Source organism: Scaptodrosophila lebanonensis, unplaced genomic scaffold, assembly GCF_003285725.1.
Source record: "Scaptodrosophila lebanonensis strain 11010-0011.00,11010-0021.00 unplaced genomic scaffold, SlebRS2 tig00000098-arrow-pilon, whole genome shotgun sequence".
Taxonomy (NCBI): Eukaryota; Metazoa; Arthropoda; class Insecta; order Diptera; family Drosophilidae; genus Scaptodrosophila; species Scaptodrosophila lebanonensis.
The window spans coordinates 2,188,248-2,198,446 of NW_022060568.1; the positions used below are offsets into that span (position 1 = coordinate 2,188,248).

At 41.2% G+C, this 10,199-nt stretch overlaps 1 protein-coding gene across 1 annotated transcript; it reads left to right on the forward strand.

Moving 5' to 3' along the window:
• Positions 1-608: 608 nt before the first annotated feature.
• LOC115627922 (proteasome subunit beta type-7-like) lies at positions 609-2,105 on the forward strand. Its single transcript, XM_030523816.1, has 3 exons — positions 609-702; positions 761-940; positions 1,309-2,105. The coding sequence occupies exons 1-3, from the start codon at positions 662-664 to the stop codon at positions 2,024-2,026; spliced, it is 939 nt and encodes a 312-aa protein (XP_030379676.1). The 5' UTR covers positions 609-661; the 3' UTR covers positions 2,027-2,105.
• The last annotated feature ends 8,094 nt before the right edge of the window (positions 2,106-10,199 follow it).

The window sequence follows — 10,199 nt, forward strand, 5'->3', positions numbered from 1 at the left end:
TCAACAATCATAACTCATGTAATTTATTGTTCAACATTTGAGTTCCAGCCAAGAAACATGATGATGGAGAAAATAACGATTTTTAGCATAGTTATAACATGTCTATGTTAACGTTTTAATGCACCATTGCAAAAGAAACGTATTTGCAAGAGACAGTTACATATGGACTTTAAATATTTACCCAAGGTAGTCCTTCTCAAAAGTTTTTAATGCAAAAGTTGGCCAAATGCCCTGAATATGTCAAATATACTAACGATAGTCTCAGAACGTCAAAACATTTCAGAATCAAATTATAATTTCTTCAAATTTTAAATTTCCAAGAGAAATATTTCAATTGTTGAATTGTGATGGGAATTATATTCGTCTGCAATTATTCGTATTGCAATTATTATTTTAACAACGCATTTTAATCTGGCGGCCGGCAAAACCGTTTAAGGACTATTTATGTTTCATTTGCAAAAATAGAAGGTCAGAAAATAACGTTGTTCATAAAGTCGAATAAAAGTCTCCTAAGCTCAAAACCTTATTTCAACCCTACAGCAATTAGAATTCTTTTAAAATAATAGATAAATTAAGTGAGTGTCCAGTTTTAAGTCATACTACTGCTATATATACTATATTTCTAGCTACATTTGTGCACAACAAAAAATACATTAACAAAATGTCGAATGCTTCTGGCTTTAACTTCGATAATATTACACGGTAAGTAAGCCATAGATTTGCATCCCGATTTGCTAAGCCTCAGCGTATCCACGGATAGCAACACATTCCTCAAAATAGAGGGGCTTAAGGAGCCAAAGACCTTCACCACCGGAAGCACTATTGTGGGCGTAGTTTACGAAGATGGCGTCATACTGGGCGCTGGTGAGCAAGCCTCAGATGGTAATGTTGTGATATCGCATCAGAGCCGGAAGATACATCGTCTACAAAATAATATATAGTGAGTAGCAGGAGAAGAACACTCCATTCCATCCGGGAAAAGTTTAGCATATATATCAAAGAGATCTGCAAGTTTTGGTGATTGCGTGGTATTTGTAGGATGTTTCTGATGCGATTTAGGTACTAAACAGAAGTAAAAAAATAGATTCCTTAAAGAAAAATCACACCAAAGTAAGGCTCTTATTCGCCGTGCTTCTTCTTGATTACAACACAAGTAAGATCTGCTCTCTGAGAACACTCAGACCTTAAAAAGGCATAATGAGAAATATCTTTAAGTGAAATCAAAACGCATTGAATTGGTTCGGCTTGGTCAGATTTGGGTTCTCCATTGAATACTTCAGGATGTATATTATTCCCATATCTTTGCAGTTGCGGGGCTGCGGGTAAATCGGCCGATATCACATCGATTGTCGGGTTGCTTCAATCCCAGCTGAGGCTGCATTATTTGGAACCTGAGCAACCGGTACCTGTGGTGTGTGCCAACACATTTGCGAGGAACACCCTTTTCCATTCTGATGGGAATATTATGGCCAATTTGTTGATTGGGGGAGTCTGGAATGGCAAAGCGGAGCTTTATTGCACCTGGTATGAGGGTTGTTCCGAAAAGATTTCCTTTGCAAGCTTGGGCTCAGGACTTCTGGCAGCAAAGGCGGTCCTCGGGACCCAGTGGAGGAGAAACTTAGCAGAGGTCGATGCATTACAGGTAGTCCATCAGGCGGTGGCCGCCGGTATTGGAAACGATCCGAGTTCGGACGACAACATAAGTATCGTCGTTTTACGCTGTGATGGCAGCGTCGAACAAACCACTTTTCCCATTGGCTCGTTTTTTCCGAATAGCCGATTGGGTTCTACCCCGTCGGGTGGTTCAAGCGAATCAAGTCTGCCTAGTCGCGCATCTAGCTCGTCGATCTTTGAGATTCTCGCCGAGAAGGTTTCCTACAAGTTGAACAACCAAAAACGCAATGGTGAAGATGGAAACAAGTGCATGGAAGAAATTGCAGAGCCAACACAGCACAAAGCGGCTCCTAAGCGTTCTGGCAGCCCATCAGATGATGAGCCACCGATGAAGAAGCGACGTTGCGAGTAAGCGGTCGTGAATAACAAGTATATCTTTTACGTAAAACCATGGTTAATAGCTCTTTAATTATAATAAAGCATTCCACAAATTGGTTTGGTTTTCTTTTTTCTTAGAAAACAGACAAAAATTAATGATTTTATAACAAAAAAAAAGTAGAGTTTGGTACAAATTTTATTTAGGTGTGAACAACTAACCTAATTGTTCGTGTTAAAAAGTATAAAACATGTACAATTCTTAGTTCAATAAAGGTATTTCAACACTTTCAGTTTTAATCTTCGGGCACACTGTTGAAGAGTCTCAAAGCCTAAGAATTCTCACGTCCATCAACAAATCTCTTCTCGACCCAAGCACTCATTCCCTTTCTCTCATTCTCCCAAGCGAACGATTATTCATTCATGAAGCGATCGGCTCTCATGCACCAATAAGAAGGAGACGCATAACGCAGTACCCTTATGACGTCACAAGATCGATGGTTGATACGTAATTCATGAAATTGAGAAATTGAATGCCCCTCCATCCTCCCTCTCCACCGCAATTAGTAATCTTCCATAACTCCCGTAATTCGTGGAATTTCCAACTTAACGAATACGAATACCCTCAGTTTTTGATTATGTGTGCAAATGCCAAGTTTCATTATGATAGACCGATTGAACAGGAAGTTATAGCCATAACTATAATTGCTGACCACGCGCTGCCAGCAGCTGTTGTTGATGTTGGGGCTTTAGTTGACTGCAAACATGCTCACACAGACCTTTACACCCTTTACGTGAATTCCATATTCCTTCCATTCCAATAGATGTAAAATCATTTAACATTTTTTTTTAAATTTTCTTTACTTTTATTCTAAACATATGCACAGAGTATTTCAATGTCGGGATATCCGATTTTAGCTTTTTTACTTGTTAGTATATAGTATGTCTGGCATTGAATTGAATCACAATTTTGTGGCATTTATGTTTGTGAATACAATTTAGAAAATTTCGAAAAATATCAAATTGGCATTAAAGCTTTGAGACGTCTAATGCAGAGGCAGGACTTAAACAACACAATAGTGTCTGTCTAAGAAGGTGACAAGGACCCTGTACAAGAGGCTGTGTGTTCAAATATTTAAACGATTATAAAGCGCCGCTAGGCTTATGTGACAGCAGAAATCGTCGCGGCCCACACACACATTTATTCATACACACTTGAACTGCAAATAATGCTGCTCATTTATGGCTAATTGCTGTAAGACCGAGTCACTTGTTGTTCTATTGCTCATCAAAGTGTATTTTAAAAATTCAAAAGCAATGTTCAAATATTCTTAGAAATGTACAAATTTTGCTCTTCGCCTGCCTCTTATTGAATTGTCAAACAGAATCCTTGCGCACACAGTGTTTCTCTTTGGAAAATATGTAATGCTCGGAAACCTTGCCCCCAATTTTGTCCAGAAACAGGTTGCCAGCAAATAGAGAGGCTCACAATATTCCTTCTCTGATAGACTTCACATCCAAGTAGGCGACGCATATTATTCAAGGCTTTTTCGGTTTTTTTTAATAACAAAATGAAGCCTGAATAATGAACGCCAGCGATGGTTGCTGTTGTGTTCAGTAATTATACGAATTAGACTTCATTACATTATTCGAACATGCGCTCTTCATAAACTTGGAGTAACTGCTAATCAGTATTATAAGAGTATGTATGTACAAGTATGTAGCGACTGACCGCGCTGATTGATGCGAATTCAACGCATCTAATGCTGCATCCATAATCAGCGACATCACTAGACAAACAAAACACATTCCTGCTGCATTTTTGCGTGTGTGTGTGTGTGCTTGAGTGAGTGTGTTTATGTGTGTGTGTGCGCCTGAGAAAGAGAGAGAGAGAGAGGTTTTTTGCTCGCCGACAATCCAACAATTAGCTGCCATTTAGCGTGCACATTTTCTACAATCAACAAGAGGCCCCACCAACCCATGGCATGCACAAATCAACGGCACGCGCAACGCAACAATGCAGCCTCCTGCCCTCCAGTCTGCAGTCCACATCCTCAACCCTATCCCAGCACATCCCGGCCCATTTGCCGCCAGGCGACCCATAGTAGTAGGGCTGGAAAGTGTGTGTGCGTCGCGTGAAAATTGCCGGTCCTGTTCATTCGCATTGTCCTGTTGTGCCTGCTGCTCCCGTCTTGACTCCACGTCGCATTGAGGGCAAAACTCTGACAGGCATTTAAAAACGAGGCGTGCGCCTGGCAGGCAGTTGGGCAGGCCATTCTGCCATCCTGCCATCCTGCCATCCTTCTATTATGCCACTCTGCTATCCTGCTGTTAGCTGAATGGCATTGGCAATCAGCAGCGTTAGCTGATTGATTGATTGACTGAGTGAGCGAGTGAACGACTGAACGACTGAACGAGTGAACGAATGAGTGACTCACTCACTGACTGACTAGGCAGTCACTGCCTGCCCGCCTGATGGTTGCATGATTTATTGGCTATTTAGTTGGCAGCGTAAATTAGCTGCACAAACCAAAACTAAATGCTGCGTAACTGCCCCCCATGTATACCAGTGTACGTGTGTGTGTGTGTGTGTGTGTGAGTGTGTATGTACTTAGATGCGCCCCTTGCTAGTGTGTGCGAGTGTTGGTGTGTGTATCTTTAACCACTTAACAACTTTGCCGCGGTCGGCACTCCAAACAAGCAATTGCAACTCATTAAGCGTTGACTGCCGCACAACGTCAAAGTTTCAGGCAGGTACAACAAACAACACCAACAAAAACACTAGCCCAGAATGTAAAGGAAACTCCAATTGTCGACAAGTCGAATTCCGTTTACCCTACTGCTATACACCACTATGACAGTCCACTGACAACCGCCTGCTATCACTTTTGAAAATCGAAATTATAATTGAGTTCCTTAACATAAGAAAAAACTGAAATTATAAAATTAATTTAAACTATTTTGTGCTGAACTGTATGTATTTTCCTCAAACTAGATGCATCGGCTCCATATATACATACCTGTATAGCATAGATATAGAGAGATATTGGCCAAATAAAAGCAATTGATTTCTGAAAACTAGAAAGCAGAAGCACAGCTCAACAGCCCTGTATTTAAAATTATGAAATATAACATTTATAAATTTGAAGTATTTGCTAGATTCTCAGATCATTTGAATAGTTTGGTTAGTTTTTAGGATCTATTAATAATTCTAATGTATTATAAGTGTACCCTGTTCTGAACAAATTTTATGATCAAACATATTTCAGAATTCAATTTCAATTCCTTCGTACCAAGAGGCGATGTTTTCCATCAAAAATATCCTTAACATTCATCATCACACTTCCGATTTAATGAATAATGTATATTTAATATATTCAAATATTTCCAAGCTCATATGAACGACCAAATATATAAGTACACCTAATTACTTTTTTACACGATAGATTAGTTGCAGAAAAAACCGTGTAAAAAAAAACACTGATCAATGCAAAAATGGTGATTGGTTCCCTATCTCTAAAACCTATTAAAATCAGTGAAAAAGCAACGATTTATGTTTATTTTATTAAATCGCATATACTATATAACGTGCATAACGACCTATATAAGAATGGTTTCTACCTGTATGTTTTATTTATTTGTTTTGTGTTATTTTGAATCGTGCTAAATGGAATAAAGTTGTGTAACCATATAGAAAATTTTTAATTTTCAAACCGTGTCAAATCAAAACCATGTAAAACCAGAAAAGGTGTAATTTGTTGAAGACTTTTAATAAATGTAATGCATTTAACACTGTTTAGGTGTTGATTATGCGACTAGTTTTTGTGAATACTTTTTTTGGCAAACGACTCTGTCGGATAAGTGTGTGAAAACCTAACACGAATTCAACAAAAAGTTTCCGTACCTCTGGCCGTTGCTGCTTCTTCATCAGCATTTGCCGACACAGGACGTCGACTAGACGTTAACTAAACAAACTTTACGGCAGCAGCAGCAACAACGACAACAACAACAACAACAGCGTTGTAGGGGCTGCCCGTCTATCTGTCTGTCTGCCTGCCTTCTTCAGCCGCCCGCTCCCCCAACCCCCACCACACCTACCCAGCTTACCTGCTCCTTGCCTTTGTTTTGTAATTTGCACCTATCGATGTAAACTTTTAGCGCAATTTTCAACGCTCGAATCGAAATAGTGCCATAAAAGTTTTTTAATGAAAAAATTCGCAGCAGCCGGTTCCCCAGCTAAGTGGGGTCGTGTGGCGGGTTGAAGAAGTGTGGGGAGGGGGAGGCAGGGGAGGGGAGGGGAGGGGAGGCAGCTATAAGTAATGATAGCATACAAGTTGTTTGGATTGGACAGAGCAGGAGGTTCTGCATTTGTACATACAAGTACGAGTATATCTGTAAGTATGTACGAGTATGTCTGTGCCTGCCTTTTTCAATAGACAGCACATTAAATTTCACTAATAAAGCAAACAATGCGTGGCATCCACAAACACACACACACACACACACCAAAAACACACACACACAAGGTAAATGCCATAAGATGAGAAATTGTGTGTAGCATTTAAAATGGGAAGCACTGTCAGTGGCAGTGTCTGTTGCTGCTGCTGCTGTTGCTGTTGCGCTCTGTGCCACGCGAAACGTGCAACACTCATACGTCATGTTGTACGCAGCGTCGACGTCCTCAACAGTGGCACTGGCAGTGGCAGCATCACAACACGCACAATGTAATGGCATTTTTATGTTGCATCACGTAGCGGTCATAAGTCATGTTTAGAGCACTGACTGCTGCCTAGGGCTGTTGGAGGTGGTGGTGGTGCTGTTGGTGGTAAGAAGGGCCGTGGCATGGGGAGGGGACTTGCCATTGTTTTCGCCGCCTGTCTATCTCGCTCGCCGGCTCGTCTCGCTGTCCATCTGACTTGTCTAAAGAGCGATTCGAACTCAAATGAACTGTAGCTAAATTGGCTTCTTCTGATGCCTGCCGCCCGCCGCCCGCCGCCCGCACCATCCTCAAGCACCTCCCCCAAATGTTCATCTGCCCGGCTGTCAGTCAAAGCGCCCACGCATAGCTTAAACGGATATTACAAGGTGATGGCCAAACATTGACCGTACATGAGCTTAAAGCAAAATTAACTAACTAACTAACTAACAGGACGAGTGCGAGGATATCTCAGCCAAGAGGCAATCAACGACAGGGCGTTGTCTTACAGCTTACAGAACATATTCACTTAGTTGGCCAACTACTTGTAGTATGTGAGGATGCGAAAGCATTTAAGTTATCCACTGCCTGCTCGTAAGCAGCACTAAAATTTTTCAATTAACTGATTCCACACTCAAATTTAGGATGTCCTCAATCAGTGGAAAATCTGTCGATCTTAAAAATTATGTACAAGTAAATCTTTATGAATTTGTGGGCCACGAATACTTGCGTATATCGAACACAAAGTTCAACTCACCCTTCGAGACATCAATCCCTATAATGCAATACTATAATGTGAGCATTAATAATGTAATTGTATATTTCAATTCTATACTAAGTATAGAACAGTCATCGATGAACGCCATTGAAGAAAATTCGTAATCGTATTCCTACTCTACTCTATTGTTGTGCGTCAAATGGAATTTCATATTGATTCTAATTTCCAACTCTTAAAGAATGAAAGAAGGACAGAAACCCATCGACAATTTCTGCATACACTCGTATGCGAAACAATTGATGTTGGCCCCATTCTGTGGTCGCGGCACGCCCACTGGCCTGGCGAGGTTTGATTTATTTGCACCATACAGACAATGCCCGCGACCCTGAGAGGCTCAAAAGCTGAGACTGCGACTCCGACTGCGACTGGGAGTGGGGCTGGGGCTGGGAGTGGGACTGGGAGTGAGTCTGAAATTCGTTGTCCTGATGAGCTGGGTGGCAACCTCTGAGCCATTCGAGTGGGGGGCGTGGCAGCAGGACTGCACGGCTGGGCATAAACTACACGAGCAGACAATTGAGGCGAGCTGTGCTGGGCGATAAATAATTTTTGTGTTATTGTTGTTGATGTTGATGTTGCTGCTGCTGCTTCTGTTGCTGTTGCTGTTGTTTTGCCTTCATAATTCCATGTAGATGGTGGAAAGGCCTTTCGCTTTGATCAAACGTCAAACTAAGCCTATTGCCTGCTTAACGTGTCCGTTTGCCACACCCCTCCGTCTCATATTGTTGTTGGTTGCCCGCCCACCACTTTCGGTTTTGCTGGCCATTTCTTCTTATACATTTTTTGTATGATTTACGCAGACAATTTCACCCGCTGGCCCAACTCTTTTGCCAATTGCCAGACCAACCCTAAGCTGTTTTAAGGCTCTGGCCTATTGCTGTGCCCGTGCCCGTGCCTGTGCCTGCGCCCGTCCCAGGACCTGATCAAACGTGTGGGTGTGTTTTTGTGTTTTTGCCGGCTTTGTTCGCTTCCATTATGCCGTGTGCAAAACTTTAATTTCGTTTCTGTTTGACCGTTGCCTGATTAATGAATTGATAAACCTTTCGCGCTCATTCCGCTCCCCACATGTTAGCGGGAGCGACCGAAACTCGTCTCATTTACTAATTAACATTCATTGCGATATCATCTACGGGGGCTGGCCCTCGATTCCACAGACCGTTTTGCCAGCGTTATGAAAAACTTTGTTGCCTTCCATGTCGTTCGGTTGACATTTGCCAAGTTTGATTTGTGCCGCCGATAAGCATATGAGAGAGTTTAAGTTATGGCCTTAGTTAATATTGGTTTAAGATTAAGACAACTTTTAATTAATTAACGCAAATAAAAATAGGTTTCTCGGCCAGCAGCAGCAGTAAGGGATTGGCAGAGGAAAGTAAAGTGACGGCTTAATCAACATTTAAATTGCATGTTGAACAAAACGCTGCAGAAGCAGCTACAGACACTCCAACTACAACTATAACAATAACGGACACAGCCACACACACACAAACACAAACACATTTCATGGTGGCCATGTCGTAACCGACAAACCGTACAACTCCCAGGCAACTCCTTCTGATCAAGTGGCCTCCAAGGAGTCGTAAACATGGCGAGTGACTCCAAACGTGAAATGTGCACGTGGCAACTAACGGGCAGCCCGCAGCCGCTACCAGAGCAATATCTATGAATACACACACACACACACACACACACACACACACACACACACACACACACACACACACACACACACACACACACACACACACATGCACTCACAAACGTGCAATGTCGCTCATTTTTGAGGCCACCACCAACTTTTCCACGCAGCATAATTTTTCCTTCTATTTTTTCCTTGTACTTGTGTGAGTGTGCATGTGTGTGTGTGTGTGAGTGTGAGTGTGAGAAATGTAACACCTCACAACACATGTAAAATGCTAAAATTGGTGGCCATGGTGGCCGTCCAAACATTCGCAGCACCACAATCCGCCCCGAGGGCTTCAGCTTCTGTCCAGATAAAAAGCTGGAGTACTATGTACATATATGTATGTATTTTTTCTGGGGTTCACACATAAAATAAAGATATAAGGGAAATGCAGAAACAACATGGCATTTAATAGAAGCCCCGAGCTTTGTCTGCCAACTGCAAGTGAATTACCACTTAGATTCACTCAATGACTCTATGAATGCATTCATTGGACAGCACTAAATAAGTTCAACAACAAAACATGACAAGTTCGCCAACTACTACTCATTCTGAAGTTGCATGTCCGTTGAATAAACACTCTGAAAAGAATTCAACGTTTCAGTAAGAAATGCCTTTTAATCATGATTAAAAATTATTCCATTATTGCCTCAATGAAATTATTTACATATAAATCTTTTGATTGTTTTAATTCACAATTATTTTCAAAAGAAAGCAAAAGCTTCTAAAAATGTGAACCATTTTTTCAGCTGACTCTCACAGAAAATGAAAGCATTTCTTAAGCAGAGTTTTCTCAAAACGTAGCATAATTGCCATCAACACTCACTCTAAGAGTATATGGACAACATCCACAATATCTGTCAATAGACCAAATATTCATTTCTTAATAATACAAAAATCTAAAAACCAACAAACTGTTAGAATATGCCTGTGTGTGTTTGAAGCCAAGTCTATATTTATGTGACAATATTTATGAAAAGTCGCGAAAAGACTTCAGAAAAATCGGAGCAAAGCGCGACTTGAATTGACTGAGAAGGTAAAAAGGAAGGTTTGGGAAT

Excerpts from the sequence above, each read along its gene's own strand:
- LOC115627922 (XM_030523816.1), top strand. The coding sequence starts at position 662 with ATGTCGAATGCTTCTGGCTTTAACTTCGATAATATTACACG. Across the intron at positions 703-760 it reads AACTTCGATAATATTACACG|CAACACATTCCTCAAAATAG; the intron begins GTAAGTAAGCCA and ends ATCCACGGATAG. Across the intron at positions 941-1,308 it reads CGTCTACAAAATAATATATA|TTGCGGGGCTGCGGGTAAAT; the intron begins GTGAGTAGCAGG and ends ATATCTTTGCAG.